General features: G+C 40.2%; 2 protein-coding genes across 6 annotated transcripts; one reads left to right on the plus strand and one right to left on the minus strand.

Annotated features, from left to right (window-relative positions):
* The first annotated feature begins 6,729 nt into the window (after window positions 1-6,729).
* Window positions 6,730-14,184, plus strand: LOC119007888. 3 transcript variants are annotated; one of them, XM_037077837.1, is made up of 3 exons: window positions 6,730-6,835; window positions 7,231-7,325; window positions 8,308-9,836. In XM_037077837.1, exons 1-3 carry the CDS (start codon window positions 6,776-6,778, stop codon window positions 9,521-9,523), a joined length of 1,371 nt encoding a protein of 456 aa, XP_036933732.1. In that variant the 5' UTR covers window positions 6,730-6,775; the 3' UTR covers window positions 9,524-9,836. The 3 variants fall into 3 exon arrangements, with proteins under 3 accessions (XP_036933732.1, XP_036933731.1, XP_036933730.1); XM_037077836.1 differs by lacking the exon at window positions 8,308-9,836 and adding an exon at window positions 12,813-14,184 and having other exon boundaries at window positions 6,733-6,835; XM_037077835.1 differs by lacking the exons at window positions 6,730-6,835; window positions 7,231-7,325; window positions 8,308-9,836 and adding exons at window positions 11,472-11,639; window positions 11,955-12,025; window positions 12,813-14,184.
* A 452-nt stretch (window positions 14,185-14,636) lies between these two features.
* Window positions 14,637-27,957, minus strand: reep2 (receptor accessory protein 2). Of its 3 annotated transcripts, XM_037077681.1 has the most exons (9): window positions 27,795-27,957; window positions 27,632-27,699; window positions 25,425-25,497; window positions 22,322-22,398; window positions 21,913-22,033; window positions 21,674-21,787; window positions 20,933-21,113; window positions 18,614-18,780; window positions 14,637-16,883 (listed from the first exon to the last, which is right to left on the minus strand). In XM_037077681.1, the coding sequence occupies exons 2-9, from the start codon at window positions 27,661-27,663 to the stop codon at window positions 16,812-16,814; spliced, it is 837 nt and encodes a 278-aa protein (XP_036933576.1). In that variant the 5' UTR covers window positions 27,664-27,699; window positions 27,795-27,957; the 3' UTR covers window positions 14,637-16,811. The 3 variants fall into 3 exon arrangements, with proteins under 3 accessions (XP_036933576.1, XP_036933575.1, XP_036933578.1); XM_037077680.1 differs by having other exon boundaries at window positions 27,632-27,956; XM_037077683.1 differs by lacking the exons at window positions 27,632-27,699; window positions 27,795-27,957 and adding an exon at window positions 26,982-27,392.
* Window positions 27,958-27,960: the final 3 nt, after the last annotated feature.

Raw genomic sequence — 27,960 nt, forward strand, 5'->3', positions numbered from 1 at the left:
ACAACTGTAACATATGGTCATTGTAAAACAAAATAAGAAAAAAAACTGTTTTAAACCTCAAATAAATGTACAAAGTGATAATGACTGGCAAATTAAACCTGTGTGTATATGGAGTGTTAAGTTTAGTTTGTGGTTAATTATTAGGGACACTGCTGCTGCTACTGCTCATTGCCATTGACCATGACAGTGATGTTATTGAGAAATCTGGCCTGACTAAGTGACCGGTGTTGACCTTTTAATAATAATATGTTATTTTGTACTGGAGTCTGAGACAAACAGGGATTGGAAAATACTGATAACATCATAGTCAATGAACACACACACACATAACCACATGGAGTTGCCAGAACTTTCTATGAACAATGAGAATACAGATACCTACACACCAAATCACCCAGCAGACAGAACAGCACACACACATACGTGCAGGGGTAAGACACGCACGCACACACTCAAACATTGAAATGATTATTGGAAGTTACATGACTTTAAGGAAAGAGGGAACAATGAGGCAAAGAACATCTTGACATTTTGGTGGTGGTCCAGATCATCACTAAGAAAATGTGTAAACAGCTAAGGTATTAATGCTCCGTCAGCCCAGCAATAAACAGAACCCACTTTTTGCAACCCTGTCTCTGTGTCCATTCTTCTCAGAGTTTTGGCTGCATGATATATATTTGTATACATTATCTACGACATAATAAGTGGCGATAATAATAATGTACTTAGCATTACTTCTCCAGCTCTCTGGTCACTGTGTGCAGGGCCTGCTGTTCCTCTGAACACCCTGGACAGTGTGCCTGGCTGCGACTGTCCCTGCTGCTGCTTGGGCCTGCGTTGTTGCCTTTCCTGTTTGGTTCAGTGTGACATCTTTCAGTGTCTCAGCAATCAGTGGAACCGTTCCTTGGAGAGGTATACATCATCATTAAGATCTTGCACAGTGAGAGAGGGATAATGGACAACGTGAACATTGGGCCATTGTTGACAGTCTCTGAAGATGCTGATGTTCACTTTCTGTATTGTGTTCTGGTGGAAATCCTTCCTGGGTAACAGAGTGGACATCACTATCTTAAAGTTCGGAGAGGGGCAACATGCCTTCTCCATGACACCTCTAACAGACTGGGCCACTCTCTCCTAGAACATGTCTCCTACTTTTTGCATCAGATATTTTTAGTGCCAGCTTGTCACCACAGCGTGCAAGTTCATTTCATTAAGATGTCAGAAGTGGTTTGACTGCATTCACAGTTGCACCACACCTGTTGAAAACAAAAGAGAACGAAATGATCGAACAAAAGAACTGAAAGCATTTCTTAAATGGAAACAAGGAATGGGTGAAGGGTTTACAGTAAACAGGGACTGACAGAGAGTTCAGGAAGATGCAACATGACAGAACAAAAGAAGTGGTTTGACTGCATTCACAGCTGCACCACACCTGTTTAAAACAAAGTAGATGATCAAACAAAAGAAGTGAAAGCATTTCTTAAATGCAAAGAAGGAATGGGTGAAGGGTTTACAGTAAACAGGGACTGACACAGTCACAGTTCAACTGCTGGGAGCTGGCTGCTTGGTGAAGTTAGTCATCACTCAGCAGGTGGTCTCTTCACTGTATGGTTAAGTTAAAGATGCTGTGACACATGACTGATCGTCTGTTTTCCTGAGTCCTGAGCCCACTGTCACCTCCTCTTAGTGTAATATAGTTCAGTAAAATGAACTGTTTAATGTTAGAGACATTGACTGTATTAAGTATATTTGTTTGGCCTTTATTGCTTTATTGATAGAACAGCAGAGGTGACAGAAAATGGGGTGAGATGTTGTATACAAAATTAAACAACCAGCACTTCTGATAAAAATCTGTCTGATATGACTCGGTGATTGATCATTATCATTAGTAGTAGTTGTATTGTGTTTGAATCCGGAGGGAATGAATTAAACAAAGACTCAGAGAGTTTTAAAGGGGAGACACTACAGAGTTTTATCTGATGGATATTACAATGAAACTTTCCCAGTTCACATTGAGACAATTCTTCCTCCTTTTTTTGTTGCATCAAAAGTTTGCAAAAATATGCAAGTTAGGCTGTTTAATTGAATATGAGCCTATTTGCATACATTACTAAAACAGAGGTCTGAAATAAAATAAACACCTACATGTATATTTTGGTCATAGTCTCTACGACCATGTATATTTTACTGTCAAAGAATGACAATACCACTCTCTTGACTACGACTTGACTCAACTGACTTAAGTTGGAATTAAAATCAGTCCTAATATTTTATGAAACATTGGTCACTGGGAGCATTTTGAGTGATGTCAGCAGCGTACAGTTTTCTGACAGTTTGACAATGAATGTTCTTCCTGGTCATTACGCTCTTCTGTTAAGGTTTGCTGCTGTGGTACACAACGTGACTCAACTTTTATCTTAACACATCACAGGACACATTTGTGATACACCTGTTAAACTTGAAAAACAGCATTCCAGTCACAATCAAGATCAAGAGATTGTAGTGTAAAATAACCATAGTAAGTAGATAGTGGTCAGTATAAAATAACCACAATTAGTAAATAGTGACGAATGGTAACTGATAGCAAGTGTTATAGTGATAAAAGTAAGAAACAAAGGGTAACAAGTGTAAAAGAGTTGCTGAAACATACTACTGGGCACCAGCTGACTGAAAAGTGCATCTGCTGATTAAAGCTGCTATAGTCAGATAATGTCAAATGTGAAAATGTAACCACAAATCTAAGAATAACCAAATATGTAACACTTTCATTAAGTTTAAAAATACAGTGCAATGAGTGATCAGATATAATGGGATGCATCAAGAAAGGGAATTAACTGAAGGCCTGAAGGCCAGAGTTTCTGAGAGCCAGTGATAAGTACACAGGGAGAGCACCCTCTTTAAAAAAACAAAGCAAGGCGAAGAGCAACTGGTCGGCATGCAGTTCTGCACGTACGCCAATCCTCGCGCAAGTGCAGAAGGTAATACTGTGTTTTTCCACTAGAGGTACAGGGATTTTCCATAAGAAAATATGGTGTTTTTCCATAAAAAAATAACAGTGTCAGCAGAAATTAAGCAGAATAGTGATTGGTTGAAGCCATGTTGTCCGAACGGACACACCCACTTTTCTGCATTTAATAGAGGATGTTTGGGGCTTTGAGCCTCGGGTCAGTTTGGTTTTTCATGGACTTTGCCTGTGTCTGATTCCGTTCTTTTTTGCCAGCAAATAAAGCCCTACTGCTGATGCTGAACCCCACATTGCTCATCAGTGAGGACCCTGCCATGAGCTGGCGACTTGTCCAGGGAGTACCCTGCCCTCGCCCTGAGACAAGGTTGGGCTGGCTCCAGCAGCAACACCCCGCGACCCCATGGAAAGGAAAGGGATAAGGACAATGACATTTCATAACAATAATAATAGGGCATCTGTTTCGGATGCCGCCGGGACGCCTCCCTGTCCCGCTGAGAGGAGACCCAGAGGAAGACTATGTCACCCAGCTGGCCTGGGAATGCCTTGGGATCCAGAACACTGGGCCATTGTTGACAGTCTCTGAAGATGCTGATGTTCACTGTCTGGGGCAACATGCCTTCTCCATGACACCTCTAACAGACTGGGCCACTCTCTCCTAGAACATGTCTCCTACTTTTTGCATCAGATATTTTCAGTGCCAGTTTGTCACATCAGCGTGCAAGTTCATTTCATTAAGACGTCAGAAGTGGTTTGACTGCATTCACAGTTGCACCACACCTGTTGAAAACAAAAGAGAAAGAAATGATCGAACAAAAGAACTGAAAGCATTTCTTAAATGGAGACAAGGAATGGGTGAAGGGTTTACAGTAAACAGGGACTGACACAGTCTCAGCTCAGCTGCTGGGAGCTGGCCGCTTGGTGAAGTTAGTCATCACTCAGCAGGTGGTCTCTTCACTGTATGGTTAAGTTAAAGACTTGTCCAGGGAGTACCCTGCCCTCCCCCTGAGACAAGGTTGGGCTGGCTCCAGCAGCAACACACCACAACAATAATAATAATAATAATAATAATAATAATAATAATAATTCAGGATTTAAGCAAACAAAATCAGGCATATCAAATAAAACAAAACTTAGATGGAAGAAATAATACAGAAAATAAAAGAATAAAAATATCCAATGATAAAAGATATTTATTGTTAATTGTTTATTAACATTGTTATTATTGATTTATTGTTAAAATTAATAGACAAACAGACATAGACACCGTTGAAAATCAAGCAGTGTGCTTAAATTAGTAAAATGCTTCTTTAAACAGATGAGTTGTAAGAAGTGATTTAAAAGATGCTACTGATACTGCAAGTCTCAGATTCTCAGGCAGGGAGTTCCAGAGCTGAGGGGCCCTGACTGCAAAAGCCCGGCCACCTTTAATCCTGAGCAGATACTCAGGAACAACCAAGAGAGCTGTGCCTGAGGATCTGAGGCTGCGCCCTGGCTCATAGGGGAGTAGTAATTCAGCAATGTAGCCGGGGGCTGAACCATGAAGTGCTTTATCGTGATCAATATTATCTTAAAATCAATTTTAAAACTTACTGGCAACCAGTGAAGAGAGGCTAAAACAGGTCTGATATGCTCATGTCTTCTATCTTCATCCTTTCTTCTGTCATGATACAGAAGACAGTGAGAAAATCTTAATTGAAGAACTTGGTCATTTCTTTCAGAACAATGAAGCAAATGTGCTATACGTTTGCATCTATACGCACAACAGCACGTGTACCAAGGGAGAAGAAGTTCATATAGCCCTGTGTATGTCTCTGCTGCTCAAAATAGTGCTTCAGTGGCACAATAAATATGGATTTTCTGCCGGCGATGCTTTCAAAAGGTTTTGGGGACAAAGTCGTTCAACCTTCTTCAATTATGTCACAGACTCAGCAGTGTCTTTTGTCTATATATTGAAAAATGTGTGAGTATGTCTTTCAAATTATTCAGTAAAGACCTCAAGAAATTAAAACCTGGGGATATCCTGAACCTCACAGATGTTGAAGACAAACAGAGGAAGAAACTACATGACTACATTCAATCTGTTCTTAACAATCTTAAGAAATTGGCAAAAGCATCATGTGGTCTGAAAACAGATCATGTGGAGAGGGGAAAGAGAATAATTGATAAAGGTCTGAAACACTTCTAAAATCTGGACATTTGGATAAACATCTCCAAATCTCTGAAAGAGAAGTGGGTTGAAATAGTTAATAACAGTTTCTTGTCACTGATAAGAGAAACAATAAGAGCAGATTTCAACACGGCACAAGTTCATCTTGCTGTAGAAGATCTTCAACTGGGGGACAACAGCCCCTTAATGTTTTGTTACATCCTGGACAGAAATCAGAATATGCTGAATTAATAAGACATACATTTTTTTTAAATTGATATATAAACTCTGGGTAACAATTTTAATCACTTTACTGATTACAATTGCAGCTCAAGTTTTTTTTTTCTGAATCTTTGTCATCTGCTCTGTCCTGACAATAGATTTTTAATAATCTGAAGTGTGTGCGTGTGTGTGTGTGTGTGTGTGTGTGTGTGTGTGTGTGTGTGTGTGTGTGTGTGTGTGTGTGTGTGTGTGTGTGTGTGTGTGTGGCTCAGCTTGCCCTAAAAGGAAAGAAAATAGAATCGACATATATATATATATATATATATATATATATATATATATATATATATATATATATATATATATATATATATATATATATATATATATATATATATATATATATGTCGATTCTATTTTCTTTCCTTTTTAATGATATTGTCTATTGTCTATTTTGCTATTGCTCTGTTCTTGTAACATTCTGACAAACAAATATCTCCACCTGCGGGACATCAAAGGATATCTGATTCTGATTCACCACCCTCTGCATGTGTTTCAGTCCAACATGAGTTGAGGAGTGTGAAGTAAACTTCCTGTGGTCACATGACTTCTTTTGTTTATGGTTACAGAGGTAAAAGTAAATAATAACAACTACTCATATTACTATAATTAAGTCTTGTTTTGGACTAGTTAATTGTAATTTAATCTGTAATCTTACTCATACCTAAGTTTGTATGACACCCATGTAATCTACTCAGTGACTATATCATAAAAAGTGTACACTTTGAATTAATATCTAAACTTTTTATCAGCAAATACGTAGCAAATAAAAAACAGAAGTACAACTCTTTCAGTGAATATTGGATATCATTTAAAACAACAGGAAGAGCTAAAGGTTAACATTTGTGTACCCAGCAGGGATTGGCATTCCTAATTTTCTGTAGACTCTAGGACATAGACTCATAGATCTTATTAGTAAGACTTTGTTGGTTTTTGAACTTTGTAAACCACAGAAAACTGGGATGGCCCACCGGGCCAGACCCAGTCTGGTAAGTCACAACAACTTTGAACAATTTCTATTTTTTTTCTATATGTATGGTGTTTGTTAGTCCTGGCATTCATGTGTGAAACTGGCTGATAAAATCCTGACATGATAAACACCAAATTTAAAGCAATACAAACCTTTGTTTTTAAATATGTATTGTTAATTCAATCTCACTTGTCTTTGTAGGGTCCACGGGACCTCAACTTTTATCCTAACGCATCACTGGACACATTTGTGATACACCTGTTAAACTTGAAAAACAGCATTCCAGTCTCAGACGTAATGAAACTTGGCATAGTAACAACAGGCGGTAGGGTATATATATTCAGGCAACTGCCACCACTTGAATAAAAAAAATAAGAAATTTTTTTAAGAATCGAATATACTCAAATATACTATGGTAAAACAAGCTTCATCAGCCCCTGCTGAAGAGCATTTCCAATCTGATCCAAGTGAGGTAAGTCACATGAATTTTGGTCAAACTTCTACCTGTTTTTCTAAACATATGTTGTTTTGTAGAATTGGCATTAATATGTAAAACTGTCTGATAACATCTGGGCATGATAGTTATCAAGCCAAGAACCTCAGACCACAGAGCTAAGTGGTTACTGTATCCTTAATATTAAAGATGTTTGGATTGAACCGTTAAAAAAAAACAGAAACATGATCGACACAGACAATTATGTTGAGTTACTGAACAAAAATTTGAAGTCTTTTCACAATAACATATTGTTGTAAACCAACATCAAGAGATCTTCAGATCACTTCAACCTACTTCTGAGAACATGTAGACACACTTTTATTATGAACTTTGTGACTGATGGTATAATGATTGTATTTTTCCTCCCTAAGCCGGACAGAAGCAGACAACGAGTAACAGAAAAGTGCCAGAGACAGGAGATATCATCGACCAGTTCCACCGAACAGCAGCCCTTCAAAACCCAAAGGTACTCTAAGAAATAAAATGCCGTATTTAGTTAGTCGAGTTATGACGACTGGTCCCATGAAACAGAGTAAAGTTAATGTGAGAACACAGACTCCGTTTTACTTTATACTGCTGAATTTTTTTGTTTTCTTAACACCAAAGTCAGTCAAATGTATCCAGTTTCACTTTGATTAGTTTTCTTTCAAGTTATTACAAATTAGCACTGTAATATATGACAGCTTATACAACTTTGTCAAATCCTTCTTAAGATTTCGATTCCAAATCTCTCAAGAACTCAAGATGAGTCTCCCTCCCTGCTCCTTATTCCTGACAAAGATTCTCATGTCCTCCATTTGTGCCAATGTTATCAACCTTAACAGTGGAGGAACAGAAGGTTTTCTGATGTGACGTGTACGACGACATCATTTGTTCATGACTGCTGAGGAAACAAAAAGCCATTTGTTGTTCAGTGTTCAGCAACCAACCTAACTTCCTTCAAGCAAATGAGCAACCTTTGTGCTCATTTACAAGCTCACATGACTTCCTCATTTGTCATCAAAATGTTGATTTTCTTTAGAGATACACCAGATACAAGCCCAATGCAAACCACCACAGCAGCAATGCAACATTGTAATTGTGAATCAGATAATGTCTGACTGACTTTTAGTTGTCACTGTCAGAGATGTGCAGATCAATTCTATTTCATTTACAACTGCTCCTCCAAATTAAATGAAAAAATATATCTATGCCCTCTGGAGCTGCAAAACGTTTTCTGTTGTGAAATGTAATGTTTGTCCGGTAGGATGACAACATTTGTTGGTGCCTTCCATAACTGTCACAAATCTCTGATAACGGTACTTTCTGAAAGTCACAGAGCTTGAGCAGTTTTGAAAAAACAAACCACTGACTGTCAGTTTGACACAGGCTACAAACAGCGTTCATTATATTCAGCACATGATTTTGTTCTGTGAGTTAATTGAAATTTAACCTTGTTCATTTCCCAGTGAACAAGACCAGCAGCAGGAGGACCATCTCTCAAGCCCGGAGGAGAATAACAACAACATTTATCCAGTAGAGGATTTGTTTGTTACGTTTTCTAATGACATGGATATAGATTCTATAAAAAACATTTCCAATTATCAAATAAAATATTGGTTTGAAAGTACCTCCTTAAATGTCAATACTGATAATACTCCCCTTACAGAAAGATTTATTCAGCAGTTTATAGAGAAGATTGAAGAATTACCCAAAAACTGTGGCAAAAGTAAATTAAATTTTGCTGCTGTCCTAAAGAAAAAAAAGAAACAGTATTTGAATATAAAAAAAATAAATAATGCAGTTGGTGCACGTTGGCCCTCACAGTCTTTCATAGACAAATGTAACGATAAGATACAGAAAAAAGAAAACATAAAACAATACACAGTTGCGATTGTGTTTAAAGACGATGATGCTCAGATTTCTCCTTTGATTGTGCCAGACATTTTAACAGTGAATAATTGTGATTGTATCATAAAATATAAATTGCATAGTGAGGAAATCTTAATCAGAGTTCTTCATCATTATCTTCAGAACAATGGAAACAATGTTCAACATGTTTTTATCTACACGCATTACAGCCCGTGTAAGCTGAGAAAAGAAGAATGCAGAGAACCATGTATGTTGCTGCTGCAGAGAACAGCAGATCAGTGGTACAATGAATATGGATTTGGTACTGAGGTGGTTTACGACGTGTCTTGGGTAGTTACTCCAAAATATTTTAATGATGTCAATTATTCCCACATCTCTCACGAGGAAGTAATTCCATTTTTCAAATCAATTATTGAAGACTCTGACAATATCCCCTTTGAATTATACACACAATTTTTCAATGAATTAAAGCCTGAGAAGTTTGTTAACAAAGATATCCAATCTGAGCTTCAAAAGCTGAAGGCACTGCCAACTTCAGTTAGGCTGAAAAACGAGCATTTGGAGGAGGGATATAAAATTATTGCCAATCTTGAAAACATTCAAGATCAAGACAATAGGATAAAATGTGATACTCTGAAAAAGAAGTTCGAAGACATTGTTAACAAGAGTTCCATAGTACCGATAAGAGAAATACTGTACAAAGACTTCAACACTACAGTGGATTATTTGATTGCAAACGACCTTCAAGAGGATGACAGCAGCCACCTCAAGCTTCATCACATCCTGGATAGAAATCCAGGACATCCTGGATAGAATTCCAGGACATCCTGGAGAGAAATCCAGGATGTGAACTGTTTTTGATCACAATGTTACAGCATAATGCAAAATATATTTTGTTTTCACATATTTTTTTAAAATATCTTCTGAAGTTGGACCTTCGCTTTTTGCAGTGACACAAAAGTTTGGGGCTCTTTCAGAATACGTTAAAAAAAAAACTTTTTTTGAATTGATATATAAACTCTGGGTATGAATTGCAATGATAGTACTGCTTACAGTTGAAACTGGAGTTTGTTCTGGATCTTTGTTGTCTGCTCTGCCCTGAAAATAAAAGCTTAATAATCTAGAATGTGTGTGTGTTTTGTTTCCTCATCATCGTGTGTGTGCGAGTGTGTGTGCATGTGTGTGTGTGTGTGTGTGTGTGTGTGTTGGGGGTGGGGTTTCAAGCTCTGGTTTGTTCACCACCATCTGCATGTGTTTCAGTCCATCATGAGTTGAGGAGTGTGAAGTACACCTCTGTGTTCAGACTTCTTTTGTTTATGGTTACATAAAAATACATACAGTAAGGAGTGTGGAGTCATTTAGACGGAAGATGTGGAGAAACAGAAACACTGTTCTTTTCACACAGACTTTTGATTGATGTTTTCTTTCCTCCTGTTTTTTTCTTTTCCTTCATCTAATTCTGTTTGGACTTTGTGACAATAATCAGGGAGCCACGAGGTGGCAGTATACACCAGAGAACAGTCAAACACCAGGACACAGTGTAGGTCAACTAGCTGTAAGTTGTGACGAAGGATAATGATTCTAGTTTTTAGGTGAAAGATGCCTGTGATAAATAAATCAATTAAATACATCTATTTTTAACTAAATATTCACCTTAGTTTTTTGTGTCTTATTCTATAATCCATGTTGATTTATGTCAGAACGCAGCAGAACATCAAGTCTTAATTAAAATAATGATAAATCTTAGGAACAGTTCTTCTGATGGTGGCACTAAAGCAGCTGTTTTCTCTCTCAGTTCATTTGATTTGCATTTGATATTATTTGCATTCTGGACTGACGTGCCTGTGTGATGCTTGATGTGACACTGAAGCTCATCGAGACATACAGGAAGTGTTCATGTGAATACTGTGAGACTCTGAGAAGTACGTCATTTCTCATCAGGCACACACCTTTACTTAGTAATCCCTTTATATAATAAATGATAAAATTCCACCTTTCTATTTCAGTTTGGTGCCATGAATACGATGATTTAACCTCATTTCATGTTCATACAAGGTTTTCGATCAGCTGTTAGAGGAAAGGTTCAAATATTAGCCTGAAACTGTGGCACTCATAAACATGTACCACCGTGTTCTGGTGGTAGTGAATTTTCGTCAGGGAGCACAGTTCCCTCAGTCAGATGCACTGACACTTAAGTCAATACAGATTTTAATGGTGTGTTTACTTTTTACTCTCTGGTGAACATATTCATCTCACCAGCTCATGGTTGCATTCTGGGAAGAAGAACGCTCCCATTTAAAGTCTAGTTAAGTCACTTCCTATCTGACCGCACCCACAGTTTCCTGTTGCCAAAAAGGGAGAAAGGATTTATCGAGAAACAAAAGTGAAAGCATTTCATAAATTGTGAGGAGGAAAGGTTTAAGATAAACTGCACACTTTGATACTCATAAAGTTGCACCACCATGTTTTGGTGGTTGTGAAGTTCTTCGGGGAGCACAGTTCCCTCAGGCAGATGTACTGACACTTCAGTCAATATCGGTTTTCATGGGGTGTTGACTTTTCTTATTTTTTTTTTTTTGTTCTCTGGCGAACATATTTGTCTCAGTAGCTCATATTTACATTCTGGGAAGCTGTACGCCCCTTGCACACAGTGGCAACGCCCTCTTAAGTTCATAGCCACTCAAAATGAAACTTGGCATGGCAACTCCAGACTGTGCAAGATGATTGGCTAAGGCTGGAGGATTTATAAGCAGCACTTTTCTTCACTCGCTCCTTTTTTTCTATGAGAGCTGGAGATCAAAAGAAACAAAGAAAGCAAGATTTAAAACAAAGAAGAAATCCTTCCTCAGCAGGGGCTGGTAATTCAAGTTTTCCACATGGAAAACTACCAGTCCCTGCTGGGACAACACAGCACTCTGGACCAATTCTGGTAAGTCACGGCAACTTTGAACAAACTTTTTTTTTTTTTTTTTTAATATGTATGATGTTTGTTAGTCATGGCATTAGTGGGTAAAACTGGCTGATAAAATCCTGACATGATTTTTGTTTGGATATCCAACCAAAGTGTTCGACAATTGTAAAAACTGTAGAAATGAATTTCACAGTGACATATTGTTCGTGAAGCAGCATCAAGATATCCTCAGTCCTGATCACTTTAGCCTACTTCTGAGAACATTATGTAGACCCACATTTATATGTGCACTTTGTGACTGACAACAATGTTTTTTTTCTTTTCCTCACAAAGCCGAAGAGAGGCAGACAAGAAGTTCCAGAAAATGCTGAGCAAGAAGAGCAGCAGCCCTTCAAAACCCAAAGGTATGAAATAAAAAGCTGTATTTTGTCCATCGAGTCATGACAACTGATCCCATGAAAGTAAATGTGAAAACACAGACTCAGTTTTACTTTATACTGCTGAATTTTCTTTTTTTTTTTCGTTGTACCAAAGTCAGTCAAATATATCCAGTTTCACTTTGATTAGTCTTCATTCAAGTTATTACAAATTAGCAGCTGTAACATATGACACTTTATACAACTGAAGATTTCGATTCAAAATCTCTCAAGAGCCCAAGACAAGTTTTCCACCCAGCTCCTTATTCCTGACAAAGATTCTTATGTTGTCAATGTTATATATAAAGTTAATATAGAATTATATTCAAAGTATTACAAGTTCAGATTTATAAGACAATCTGTCTTCTCCTGGAAAGATTCAGCACATAAGCAAACTTTCCAAGGGTAGTAAACTGAGAACAAAAGCAGAAAGCCATCTGTGGTTCAGACTGTGACTCACCCACCAACCTAACCTCCCCCAAGCAAATGAGGAACTTTTTTGCTCATTCACAAGCTCACATGACTTCCTCATTTGTCATCAAAGTGTTGTTTTTCTTTAAAGAACAGTTTCCCTCGACATTGTACTGAACTCATATTGCGCAGTATTAACGTGTTCTGTCAGTTCCCATTTCAAAAGGTAGAGATAATAAAAGAAACATTTTTCTGCTCTGTTTTGGCAGTGCACCGGGTATCCTAAACAACATAACTTTTACGATATTATATTTAGATTATTTTGTCCTGTGACTTAATTAATGTTTAACTTTTCATTACCCAGGGAAGAGGACCAGCAGCAGGAAGATCATCGCTCAAGTCCGGAGAATAATATTTTCACAGAGATAGCTCTAGAAAAACACGATTTGTTTAAATTCCAGGATATAAATTCATGGAAACAATTTAGTTTAGAGCTCATTGCTTATTATAAAAGCTTGTGTTTGCTCTCAATTGAAAATACCAATAATTTACACCCAGTGACATCAACAACAGCCAGTGCTCAAGATTCACAGGCTGCAAGTGTTTCACCAAATGACAACTCACTGGATGGTTTTACTTATAATATAGGAAGATTTACACTGTGGTTAACAGAGAGGTTAAAACAAACCAAACATGATGATGATGATGACAAAAAAAAAACTGATCTGTTCATTGACATGATGAAATTACATACAAATATGGAAAAAATAATTATCCTTTCAGTTGAAGCAGGTGAGCCCTTGCAGTCTCTCTTAGACAAAGACCACGAGCAGCACGGCAGAGTGGAAAAGCAGTACGCATTTGCTGTTGTGTTTTTAATACGTGGTAAAACTGTGATTTCTTCTCGATGTTATCCACGTCATTCAACAAAGAGAAGTCACAGTGAGGAAATCTTAATTGAAAAACTTGATGATTTCTTTCAGAACAATGGAGCCAATGTGCAACATGTTTTCATCTATACGCACAACAGCCCGTGTACAAAGAGAGAAAAAGCACATATAGAGCCGTGTATGTTTCTGCTGCGAAAAAAAGCAGATCAGTGGCACAATGAATATGGATTTTCTACTGGGATTGCTTTCAGAAGGTTTTGGGGGCAAAGTCGTCCAAACTTTTTCGATTTTGTCACAGAAATCCCTTCTCCCCGCAGTGCTTTTTATCCATACAATGAAAAATGTGAAAGAATTCCCTTCAAACTTGACTGGAAAGACTTCAAATTAAAACCTGGGGATATCCTGAACCTCACAGATGTTGAAGTCAGAAAGAGCATGACACGACGTCAAGACATGATATCTGTTTTTCACAGTCTTAAGGGATTTGCAGAAACATCATTTGGTCTGAGAACAGATTATTTGGAGACGGGAGGGAAAATGATTGCCCAAAGTCTGAAAAAATTCCAAGATCTGGACATTTGGATAAACATCTCCAAAACTTTGAAAGAGAAGTGGGATGAAATGGTTAACAACAGTTTCTTGTCACTGATTAGAGAAACAATAACTGCTGATTTCAACGCTGCAGTGGTTCATCTTGCTGTAGAAGATCTTCAGCTGGGGGACAACAGCCCCTTAAAGCTTTATCACATCCTGGAGAGATATCAGAAATAATGGAAGTCAAAGTTTTCTCTGGAGCTTTGCTGTCTGTTTTGTCCTGAACGCTTTACAATAAAATTTCAAAAAGTCTGTGTGCTTTGTTTCCTCATCATCACCATGTGTCTGTTGTGTCTTGTTGTCTCATGGAAAGACACAAATGATGACTTCGCTGAAAGCTATGCTTTCAGAACAAGGACCGATCAAAGAAATGTAGTCTTATGGCACAACTTGCCTCAAGGTGGAGGTAAAATGAGCCCTCTAGTGGTAAACAGCCAGCAGTAAATACTACTGTATAAATGACAGAATGAAACTAATTTGAGATTATTATTATTTATCAATGCCATCAATTTAAAAATGGCCGTTTAAACACTGTTTGTGTTGGCTTGTTAAAACATGCTAACTCAACATCTTCAGTAAAGATTAACTGTGACCTCTGTGTGATCGCTACAGAGTGTGTGTGTGTGTGTGTGTGTGTGTGCGTGTGTCTCAATGTGCTTCAGTAGAGACATACACATTCAATTCAGTTACTGCAGGCAACAACACACTGGTTTAGTTTCCTTTATTAGTAGTTTCATTACTGATACATGACCTTGTTAGATACCATTGTCCCAGCACACATACTGTAATCCTTTTTGACATGGAGCTTTAAGAATTGGCACAAACAATATACAGATGAACATCCCTGTATACCATATGGATTCAAAAAAAGAAAATTAACAATAAATATCCCAAAATTGGTATAAACACAAGATAAAAATGCAGGGCCGTATCTCGATAAGACAAAATGTCTTTTAATTATGTGCCGCCTTCTTTTTACTCAGTGTGAATGATACATTTATAGAAGGAAAAAAAAAAGGAAAGCAAAACGTTTGGCCGTAAAATAGTTAATAACCAGTCAGAGCAGAGATCACAGAAGGATGTGAATGTACTAACATCAGTTTAGACTCAGTCTGGAGATTCCCCACTTTGTGATCGAGGAGTTTAAACATCAGACGGACAAAAGACACAAAAATCACTTCCAACACCAGAAGTCCACATGTGTGAAATCTGAACTTCTTTCGGTTTCAGAGCATGTGATTTGTCGAGAATATGAATAAAACAAAAGCACACAAATGATTAAAAAAAATGTATTTAAGCCCAGAGAATGAATAAGGCAAGCAAGCTCATACTGTATATACAGTTCAGGTTACTATTTACATGGTGTTTACATATTGTTTAGTAACTTTACCGACAGTTGAGGTGGGGTTTGTTTCCCCCTACTGGGTCATACTAGTGTCACACTGCAGACAGCAGGTCTCATGCTTTTAAACCTCTCACTACAGAAGAAACACAGGCCCAATGCAGTGACTGGCAACTCAGTGGAACCCATCCTAGCACAGAAGTCCAGTGTATAGAAACACCCACAGCCTGGTTTGACACTCCCTCCATGTCAAAACAACATCACGGGGATGAGAAAAGAACTCCTCACAGTCTCCTGATATTGGATTTGGTGTGATTATTTCCATATTGCTTCTCTTTGTCCGAGAACAATACACAGAACAGAAAGCAGATATGTTACCTCGCATACAACTCTTCTGTGAGCGCTGCATTTCTTGGGAAAGAGCTCAGTTACAGTTTTACCTTGGCTCATCAAATTTATCACTAGTATCACATGACCAAAAGGACTGGATCAAACAGAGGCACAATAAATAAATAAATGAATCATGGATAAATATAAAGCCAAGAGGGAGTGACGTCCAGAAGAGGGATAACTAAGCCAACACTAAACAAACCACTCCATCAGCAGTACAGTACACGACTTAAAGCAGAGATTAAGAAAGTCGACTTAAGTGAGACTTTAACTTAGCAGAGCCAGAGTCGATCAGGAGTTGTAAAGGTTGAATGAGGGAAAACTGAACTTATAAACTCTTCCACAGGCTGGGAGGCTTAAAATTCACTCATCAAGTTAAAGAACTGAAGCAAACAATCCTTTAAAATTAGACAGTTACATGAGCTGGGCTATGGTGGTGGCTGAGAGACAACAGTCAGAACCAGATATAAGGAAGTCTACAACTATCATCCAGTGCGGGACTTAAAGTTGATCACAAATACCTTCTTAGTCCTCAATAGGAAAAAAAACCAAAACAGTCTGAACTCCGAAGTCACTTAAGGATCTAGAGGGTGAGATTTGTCACCACTTAGGAGGAGCGCAGAGGACAAGAACGTGATATTTTACTGATACTTCAACCTCAATCCAGAATGTGTTCCTGACGGCAGCAGAACATGAATCAGTAAGACTAATGAGACCGGAGAACTGCTCATGACCAGCTTGTGTTCTCATCTAACGGGGGGCACGTACGTATATTTCTTGGGGTTAAAAGAAGAATGAACAGAGCATTTACGAATATATCGCCAATCATTATCAGACTAAATAAAATGTCTAAAAAAAAAAAAAAAGCCCCCACTGTTAAATCGGAGATGAGCTCATGGTAAGTTAAGAGTGAGACAAAAATATGCAACAACCCGGTAAAAGAACTGCTCCCTACCTAAAGGAGGCCACATACTGCTAAAAACCAAACCTTGCTCTAAAATCCAGCAAGAGTGACACAATTGCAGTGCTTGATATATACAATGTGTGTGTGTGTGTGTGTTTTTGTGTTTTGAGACCAAATGGAGGAAGAAGGGCCTGCAGGCTGTGGGTGGAGCGAGTGGAGGCCGGTGGATGTGGACAGCAGGCCTCATGGCGGCGTCTCTGCGTTGTTGGTCGTGGTCTTTTTCTTCGTCGGCTTCTTCACCGTCTTGGTTTGAGTCTTGCGGGGGATGGGGGGGGAGAAAGTTAAGAGCAGTTAACACAGTTGATTGAACCAACAATAGAGAGGTTTTGATATAATCATGATGTAAATGGCGATGTTAATGACACTGTCGTCATTCAGATTGGCCCCCTATGAGCCTGACTGTCGCTATGCAATTGTGACCACCATCAGGTAGAAAATCTCAAGGAAAATGAAGGTTCCATTTACTGCACAAGGGAGGCATGTTGCATGACACAAACATTAAGAGGAATTGTTTTCCCTTGTATTCAACTGTGGAAACTCTGGCCTGCCAAAGAAAAAGAACCCTGCTGATGGGAGGCAAAGGCAGCGAAGATGGAGTGTGATAGAAACAGGGCTGAAACAAGAGTGAACTGACAGGCATTCGCTTATTACAGAGAGCTCTGGTGTTGTGTCACAGCCTGTTCCCCTGTCAAAATGTGCTTCCCCTTACCGCCAGGACTAGAGATGGTTCAAGTCCGGCATTCTCTCTACTAGATCAGTAGATAACAAAACCTGCCTGGCTATAATACAACCAGGTGTTTCACCCTGCCTTTATCATAGCACTGGTGATGGATGTTTCTTGTTTTGGACAGTAGCCTTGCTGCTAGCGGTAGCCATGCTGCTAAAGCTAGCAGCCAGAAAATTGAACCAGGAGCTGCAAGAAAGCCAGGAACAACAGAAACACACATACTTGTCTCTGGTTGCTAGCGTCTGTGCAATAGCAAAGCCAACGAAAAGACCACTAGGAGACACTGAAGGGGGGTTTAAAAATGTGTTGTTTGCCGCTTAAAATGACAGAAGGAAACGGAGGATAGAGACTACAGGGAAGAGATAAAAATTCAACGTTATGTAAATGTATTCTGTTGCCCTGGAGGAGCTTTGTCCGGTCTGAAAACAACTCTGATGAAGTCATCCAAGTTTCCCAGAACTCTGAATACGATGTCACGTTTCTGATGCGGGTGACCAGTGATCAAAAACTGTAAACTATATGAGAGTGACACAACTTACTACACTGCACTATTGGCACTAATGGCAGACAGAGCACATCCACTCATCGACTACACTGACTATTTCTGCTGCAGGATGTAAGAGAAACCTTTCAGATTGAGACCGGGAAGGTGTAATGACTGATGATTGCATGAACTGCATTATGAGAATTGTAGGCCCCAGCGTTGACTCATACTCTGGATTAAATGTCAGGGTAATTCAGGTCTTTTTTAAGATGTCATTTGTTAGTCCTGACTTTGTGCACCTCTGAATCACTTGAAGTACAAACTATCAACACGTCATGTCCTGTCTCCCGCTAAGATGATATATATTTTTTACTAGGAAATTGATCTGCTATTGCTGAACAAATAATTATCACAGTGGTACCAAAGATGATTGAAGAGAAAAGTAAAATAAGCACTGATGAATGTTAAAATGTAATTTAGATATGGAGGATCAACAGTTTGAGGAGGTGGTAAACATGCAGATATTTGTTGCACATCATCATGGAGTAGCCACTAAAGTCTAAAACAATATCAATCTCAGCTGCATCTCATTTTGCCAAATAACTGATCATCTTTCTTTCAAAAATACTACACATATTATATTTTAGAGCCGACACCCCTGAGATGGTTCGGTGTATAATCAATGCTCTCTCTTGGCACAATATACAGCATTAACAATCATCCACCTCATTACAGGAAGTCTCGTTCTTTGTGTGTGCATGTTCATTGCTCTACCTCTGTCTTAGCAGCAGCAGGCTTCTTTGCTGCCCTGATGGTAGACGCTCGTTTGGGGGCTTTTTCTCCCACGTCATCATCAGAGTGTTCAGTCCTTGTGTCTGATTGGTCAGAGCTGTGCTGGGATGACGCGTCGTCAGCCAGAGATGTGGCCACCAAAGAGCGGGCTGCAAGATTAAACAAAAAATTGTGGTCACACAATGACAGAGGAGCTCCGGTTTCAGACTAAAAGTAGGCAAAAAAAGAATCATCAAATGACTCATCAGTCAGCTGAGAGAGCGGAGACTGAACATCAGATCTCTGCCTTTTCTTGACTCTGAGCTAATGTGATTTCTTACATAAAAATTAATATAAACATTGAAATTCCTTTTGTATTCATTTCGAAGACTGATTTAACAATAGTGTATTTGCCATTTGCAAACCTGTACATCACTGTAGTCACAGCCTCTGACACCACCAAGTGGCCACATTTCAAACTACAGACTTTGTTTTCTGCCGGTTTTCATTGGATTTCATCGGCTTTATGATAGAGCTCTCGCCAAACTGGTGTGTGTTCTGCCCAGCCACCGCTGCAGTATGTGGGTAAAGAAATGAAAAGCTACAAGAGTGGCAGAGAGCACTTTGGTTACCGTTTTTTTGAAAACTTCTATCTGACAAGGGTAAATCACTCGAAGATTAATAGAGAACAAGTCACAACCACAAATCGCAGCATTTTCCAGAACACAATTAAAAAGATTGGAAACCACAGTAAACAAAACATCTGACTGGTGGATTAAGTTGAATTTAACCTCTGGTGGGTGTGTCTTACTTGTATCATGAGTGTAAAGACATGCACAGTAAATTACATTAAGACAGTGGTTTCACATTATTCTACTGTTCTACATATGACAGTAATGTGCTAAAAGAATGGACCAAAATCACAAAAACAAGGGAGCAAGTGAACATGGATGTAAGCAAAGCAAGGTTTTAAACAAGTGTCTTTGAAAATGTTCTGTGGGGGAAGGAATTTTACGAGGTTAATTAGACACAACGTGTCTTGGTAAGAAACCAAAGTAAGCAAGGTCTTCAACGTAAATCCAAATGTTTCCAATTAATGTTTGTTGTTTTCTCCAGAAACTGCCAGAAAAGGCAGGAAAATGCAAATCACAATAATTCTGAGCCCAGGGCGACATTTAAAATTACTTGCTTTGTCTGATCCAATAGACATTCTTAGGTGGCTTACAATGATGTTAAAAAAAAAAAAATTGTGATCCACAAATCCTTACATTTGAAAAACTGACACCAACAAATGATCGGCATTTATGCTCGTTCATTTCATTGTAAAGATTGCTGGCGATTTATTTTCATTTCCAGTTTCTATTTTTCCATTCAACATCAATCGGCAATTCACATCAATAAAATCTCAAATGCAAACAGTAAGGGGTTAACTAATGAGGGTGGGGACAAGTTAAGTGAAAGAGCAGATTCGTTGATTGGCTTTGAGAGGCTGTTTATATATTAGTCTTGATTTTATTGGGCTAAACACTTGTACCCCTATAAAGTATTACATGAACAATCAATCAATCTACAGAGATGCACACTCCATTTTGTGCTGTAAATGTACGCAGACACAGGACATTTTACAATGTCTGAGTCCTTTTACATCATATGAATGGACACAGAATCAATCACATTGGTTCCTTTCAAAAATTTGTTCTAATGAAAGCTCCGAATCATTGGCGAGAGGATCGAGAGGACCTCTGTGTCTGGATTCTCTTCACTATACTGTACTCTTCCCAAAGGTTATCAAAAGCAACACACATGCACAAATCATCCCGAAGATCAGACAATTTTCAGACAAGGTTTTGAAGTTACACATGGTTTCAGTAAAAATTTAAAATGTGCCACTTTGCTCTGTTCACTCGTTGTTTGTGCGTCTGTGTCTCTCTCTCTCTCTGTATTCAGTCCACAGCTCGTCAGGCCCACACAGCCAACCGGCCAGCAGTGTTGTGAGACACAAAGAGTCCTGCTTCCAAGCTTCTCCTCCCACTGGCATCACATGCTTTCACCCCCCACCCCCCACCCCGATCCACACTTCTTTGCATCCCCTCCTCTTCCCTGCAATCCTGCAGTGCTTTAAGTCACATGATTCCACTTGGCCCGACTAGCCTCACTCCTGCTCATAAATAAAGAAAGTCCTTTAAGTGACGCTCCAAGCCAATCAGCTAACTAGACGCACAGTCAGTGTATATGTATTTATGTAAATGTATGTGATTCAGTGCTTCTCCACGTGAAGCTGCTAATCAGGCAGCGTGTGCTGTGGGGGTAATGTGGCCTTACTTTGCCGTGCAGCGGTGCTCTTGGCCCGGGGCAGCGTGCTGGCCCCTGAGCTCATCTCGTCCATGGGGTCCCGTCTCATGCGAGTGTCTGAAGTGTGCAGAGCCAGCTCGTCGTCAGCGTTGATGAGAGTCAGGTCCTGCATGCTAAAACTCCTCAGCTTGTCTGAGAGCACGCCCTGCCCCTGGACATCAGAGCAAAACCAAACACACTTGTGTGTCAGATATGTGACAGGATGACAATATTTATAGCTTAGGTCTTAATCACTAACGCCTCAAAAGTTATATTCTTGCTCAAGTCCTCATTGTGTAGTGACTAAAAGTACAAACACACATAGGCAACTAGGTCGCTTACAGGAAAATGATACAGACTTACCATAAGTTCCTTATCCTAACCTTAACCACTGACCCAAACATCTGCCGTTTTCCCACTAAGGACATAGCTTTTGGCCCCAATTGCACCCACTGTCCCCAATGAACTAGTTTTGAGTATGAAATGTGTATCTGATAGTAGTCCGACCCTCAAACACATATACCTTTGAGCACATCACTTGAGAAGAATCTCAAACACATTCTAACATCAGAAATTAACTGCGCCGACTGATCTGGATTTAAAGAGACACAAAGCAACGTACACTTCTTACACAATGTACAATGAAGATATCACAAATGTCAAATGTGAAGAAAACAAAATGTGAAAATGATTTACTCACAATAGCACCCGACTTCAGAGCGCAGAACTCACCTTGGTGGCTGCGGTGACGGCAGCATTAGCAGCCAGGTTGAGACCCCTCTTTCCAAACCTCATCATTGTCTCATAACTCCTGTCTTTGGCCTGTGCGATGTACTCATCTATCTCCTATGGCACAGGACAGGAAGAAGGGGAGGAAATTGATGTTGTAAGCAATGGGGACAAAAAAAATAAAGGAAATAAAGACATTTGTGAGACTTAAAAAGTTGACTTAAAAAGGGTCCTCTTCCTACCTTCTCTTTGTTGGACAGGGTTGGGTGAACGAACTTGCGGTAGAGGACACTGGAGCCCTTGGTGTATGGAGACAGGAGCCAGATCACGAAAGCAATCTTTAGCTCAAAGTAAAATGGAAACCTGAGTAAAGAAATGTAGAGAGACATACGATCAGAAGAGAGAAAAAGAAAAGCTCAGAGCAAGGTACTGACACCAGAGTTCACCAGGAAGCTGAACAGAAAAAAAGGCATGAATAATTGTGTTTTATGATGCTAAAGTGAAAACAAGATACTTTGATAAAAGACCACTGTACTGAATATATCGAGAACACTTCGCAGCACATGAATGCGTCTATTGATATTATATAAGCAGTTCATTTATTACAAGCAAGCTGAGGAGGGTCATGATCTCGAGCAGCTCCTGACTCACCAAGACAGCAGCAGGTCTGTCGCCGTCTCTGCTGTCGTGAACAATGCAAATACTATCCAGTACATCATCCATTTCACCTGGATGGATACACACACACACACACACACACACACACACACACACACACACACACACACACACACACACACAGATGTGAGAGAGAACAAAACAGAAATAGCACCCACAGTATCCAGTGTGCACGTGCTGGGACACGTGGAGCCAAACAGACGTGCCAATGCAGAAATGGAACATATGTTTCAGTGCTGTCAGATCACATCAGTGTGCAAGGTTAATGTCCCGCAGACAAAGCCAATGTGGGCCATTGTGTAAGCTAAATGAAATTCTTTTAAGTAGGCACTTAAAGGCGAACTAGCTCATTCAGTGGAAATACATTATCAATATCAATCATATTCACATATCATGTTACTAAAATAGAGAAAAAGCACTGAATGATAACGGTATGTTTGGAGGCATTAGCAGGCAGCAAGCGTGCAGCCGGGTAAACGCACATAAAGCTGAATTATTTGACTCATTAAAAAATGAGTCAAACCAGAGGAAAGAGGAATGAAAACATCAGTTCTAAAAATGGCGTCCTCCACTCTCTCTCTCTCTCCCCCTCTCTTCCTCTTTCCCTCGTTTGCTCCATCTGTGGCCGTCTGCTTAAGTAGCAGTTGAGGAAGGGGGGGGGTTGTCATGGTAACCTGCCAGGAGGAGACTGTTCGCCAGTGCAAATCTAGGCGGAGGGCCAGAGTGCTGCTCCTCTGCCTCCTGGACCCCCTTCTCCCTCTGGCTCATCCCTTGCAGTGATGAGGTAAGCAGGGAGGACCCCGACTCTCAGCCAAACACAGGATGGGATTCTAGCTTTCTTGTCCTGGTTTCAACTGGGACTTCATCTGTTGTGTTAGATATTCTCTCTCATGTAAGCATTTATTTTCAAATTCTCAAGTATGGATTCTGTTGAGGGTTAAAATATCAACAGTGAACAAAGACAAAATTTGAGGACATGCAGGCACCATAGGGTTTCATGACAAAATAAGGGAGTGTACATTTGAACTATGAGTCATTTCAGTATCAAGGGATTAGGAAGTTTCATGCTTTTGACATGCTTTGTGTGACTGATCAGTCTTTTACATCTTTTTATATTATTTCTGAGAAGAAAAATAAAAAATAGAAATTCAAAGTGTTAAAACATTTTAAATTTTCTGTCCAATTAATCCTCTTGTGATCCATCACATTCATTTTGCACTAAATGTTGCAGACAGCTAATCACAATCTACGCAGTGTAAGGCTGCTGTGTAATCATTAGGAGGTGCATGCACATTCATATACTCTTTGCAGGTGCTGGATACAAATTATTTGCTAAACAAAATGATTAAAAAAAAAAAAAACACACAGATTAGTGTCTTGTTCCCAATTCCTCTCCTATTCCACGGGGACCACATCTGGTGTTCAACATGTTGTGGTGTCCATGGAGAACACAAGAATTAGGTTTGAGACACAGATATGGAGGTATTACTTTTGTCTTTTACACCTAATGTTAAAAAGGGATCTGTATCTGAACATGTTACTATAAAAAAAAAAAAAAAAATTGGATTGAGGTGGCTGAAAATCAGCCCCAGAATTTGTGGGTTGCTGAGTTAGGGGAAACTTTATAAACATTGTGAAACGATGTCTGAGACAAATTTTTCTTTACTTGTCCCCATAAATTTTGCATAGGTGTTACTGTACATCCAGGTTCTGCTGTAATGTGTTTATTTCTGTTCTCGCGTCTAGTAGGCCTGATCTCGTGTGTTCCTGAATGGGGATGTGACAGCACAGTTATTTTTTAAGTTTTCCTTTCTTTGTATAATAATTTTGTGTCAGGTTGTCCTGGTTTGTCGCAGACCCAGCGTGCAGGCTACTCTGTGACTCAATATAATAGATGCATTAACAGCAGATCAGCTGGATAGATCAATTACCTCTTACAATAGACCATCCATTTTCCACATCGCTTTAATTTTTCAGCCAGTTCTATTAAATAAAAAAACTTCTGTCACCTTCATGGCTCAGAACAGACTCTTAATCATTCAACAGAGCTGTGTTCCTCTTGTCGTTTTCACTTGCTTACCCTAAATTAGAACAACCTATTATGTTATTTAGCTAACAACAAATATCTGCATCAAGAAAGTTGTATGCATTGCATTTACACCCAAGCAAGATCCAACAGCCGTTTCGCCAGGATAAAATGTTAGCATTTATTACAGCAAACAAGGCTAACTGGGGACACTTCCAGCCATTTTTTTGGCACGAAAAGTGGACATTTTCTGAAGGGGTCCTGCTGATATTCCATCCATTTTTGTGTTAACTAAAAGTGGCTGCTTGTGTGAAGAAGCTGGACCATTACAATTTGTGATTATAGCAAACAAAACGGGTATCTTAAACCAAAAAATATTTTTTCCTAAACCTAACCAAGTGGTTTTTGTGCCTGAACCTAAGCAAAGCAAAAGCACAGCATTGTAAGAAAGAAAGAAAGAAAGAAAGAAAGAAAGAAAGAAAGAAAGAAAGAAAGAAAGAAAGACAGAAAGAAATGTAAATGCCAAATATAAAGTTCAGTTTGAACTTGTGGTTTTGCATAAATTTACTGCCAATATTTATTTGGTGACGGGATGGATCCAAACACAGTGCGAGTCCAACTGTTTCCAGATGTGTTCAGGCAGATCGGATCCAATTCCATTCAGGATGTAAGAATATAACCTCATGTAACATGGGGGGCAGTAAGTCCCAATTAACTGTCATGCCTCGTCTGGGAAATCCTGATCTGAATTAAAAGTTTTGGTGAGGAGTCTTTGAGCGAAAGTCCTCCAAGAACCAGAGCAGTCAGGATGGCAAACCTCAAAACATAAAGTACTCCAGGTGATTAATATGCGTCCTCCAAAGTCCAGAGTGTGCCTGGCCTAAATTCTATCTGTAGGACTTGTATTGCATTCCCTCTCACAACGTGCATTCAAAATGCCAGTGTAAAAATAGCAAACAGCAGCCCACGGCAAAATATCCCAAAAGCCAAACAGAGCAGACAGGGGTCAAAATCGGCTGCTGTGATTTAATGACCAGAGGTGATACTCACATATTCCTTCACATTCTTCGTTTTGACAGCCTTGTATGAGGAGTATGCTGGATAGAGCGTCCCGAAGGCGAGGCTGCAAAAAGCAGAGGAGCAGAGAAGCCTGGGTCAGAGGAGGGGGAACTCAGCTCGAGAACGTGGCCTCTGGGTGTTGACGCAGACACCTAACAAATGTGTTCCTGCTTAAAAAGCAGGTTAGCCGTGTTTGTTCTGAGCTTATGTATGCACACATGCAGCTTTCTGTATTACTGGGCCTCTTCTTCTTACATTCAAGTAAACCCAGCCTCGCTGTGGTTTTGATCTGAATGGTGATGCTACAATACACATTTAAATGGGGAGCGTCTTGTCAAAACACACTGGCCTGATAATCAGGAACAAAAAGGAGATCATGGAGTCAGGAAAACTGCAGTGAGACAAACTGGAAAAACACACAAAGGTCTGGCAGGGGTGGGTCACCATGTGTCGGTCCACGTGCAGACTGGGACGCTGTGCACACAGAGCCGCGGGTTTGATGTGCATTTGGTGGCATCCTGTGCCACTGTGGGGATTTGTGCTGATGTGACAGGATGTTAAATGCTGAGTGAGGGGACAGCAGGGAGAAAACAGTTCAGTCAGTCAGTGCTTTGTCTGTATGCTTACAGTGGATTGTAATTCATAACAATCCAAACTAAGGGATGTCTACCTATGAGACCTACGCTCCCGGTTGTCTGTAGCCTGAGCATATCTACTGTTTTTCTCAGCATTTAAGTCGGTCTAAGTGTCTGAGCTGCTCGGTCATGTGTGCAGTGCCTCTCAGCTTTGTACAGTAAGCCGAGGCGACTCCTACCAGGCCTCTGGGCCAGTAGACTCCCACAGCAGACGTCCCGTGCCTCTTAATGTCCCCTTCTCAGGTTCACTTCTGAGTCTAAGGGCGTCCCGTCCTTTCAGTGATGCTCGAAGATCAGAGATATCTAGCAGAATGTATATTCACGCTGCTGATACACACATTTTCAGTTTTTCCAGCTACAAACAACTCATTTTTCTATTATACATTTTTTAAAAAGAAGAAAAAAAGAGGAAAGGCTGCATGTTTGGAGCTCAGAGCGACGATGGGAAACGATTGATCCTGTGGCTGATGTGCAGCAGCCATTATGGTGCAAATCCAGTCACATTGTTCCGTCTCCCATCGACACATGACTACCTGAGGTGCAGTGAAGTGGAAGAGCCAGCTGGACGCCGCTTAGAGTAACCCGTGTGTTATCTTCCACTTATATAATCCAGGCAGGCGGAATATTCATAAGGAGGTAAACAACAAAAACAATCTCCACACCTGGGCCTTTCAAAGACGTTATTGTAGTTACATTAGAGGATTACACTACCAAGATTAATCACAATAAAATATTGACACGCAGGTCCAGTTGTCAGACAATTATGTCACAGGAAGTAAAACTGTCTGAACAAAGGATGAGGATGTTGACAGCTGCTGGCTTTAGTTGAGTCATCCACACTGCTGGGATGTGGTGTGTACAGGTGGAAGCTGAGGCCCTGCTCATCTGAAGGAAAAACATCTGTAATACGTACCAATTAAAAAAAATAGCCAAGTCATCCACGTTGATGTGGCCTTGTTCCTGCGCACAGGTCTAGTCACGGACAGATACATGGACGGATGGATAGGAACACATCCCTGACTGGCCTGCTGGGCCATCATATTTCACCCACTCATGTAACCATATGGTGCTGCTGAGATGCTCAGTTCACACATACAGGCTGTGGTGGGGTTTTAAATTAAACAAAAAAAAAAGCCACAGCACGCTGTTTGGAGTCCTTGTCTGAAGCGAGGCTGGCATATTAAGCCGGTTTTAGCTGAATAATGTGTCCGGTTAACGACTCCTTTTTCCCTGACAACACATCATCTGTCAGGTGGTTACCGTTAGCTAGCCAGAAGACGTTAGCTAGCAGCGGCTAGCAGCGCTGGATGCGAACCGCACCGCATCACCGCGTTAACTGAACCGACAGTTGGTGCAGACGGCTGCTCACGCGACACCCTGGCGACAGAAGCTTTCCACGTTCACCAAATGTAAGAAGTTATATCTGCGGGAGAGCACACAGAGCCTAGCTGTGGTTGGCACGGCACGGCTCGGCTCGGCATCAGACAGTTGATGAATGGACGGAGCCGCCGCTGACACTCGGGCTAACGTTTAAACACAACAACAGCCCAGCCCCGTACTCACACTACTATCCTCGAAATAATCCACGATACCATCTTGCAAGGACCGCCGGCCGTGAGCCCTTTTCTCCGCTTCCAGGAAAAAAAAAACGAAAGGTAATTAGCTAGCGGGCTAGGTGCCCCCCATTCCCCTCCAGGACGCGGTTTGGCTGTGGTGTGTTGCGAACCGGGAGGCTGGCCGGTGCTGCGCCGTCAGGTGGGCCGGCTGCAGCTGAGGATGTGCTGCAGTCTCTGGCTGAGAGCTGCTCCTCTCTCTGCCACTGCTGGAGAGAGACGGGCTCTTAAAGGGCCAGGCACGGCCACGCTGCACAATGACACATTTTCACTTAAAAG

This window comes from Acanthopagrus latus, chromosome 18 (assembly GCF_904848185.1).
Source record: "Acanthopagrus latus isolate v.2019 chromosome 18, fAcaLat1.1, whole genome shotgun sequence".
NCBI classification, from domain to species: domain Eukaryota; kingdom Metazoa; phylum Chordata; class Actinopteri; order Spariformes; family Sparidae; genus Acanthopagrus; species Acanthopagrus latus.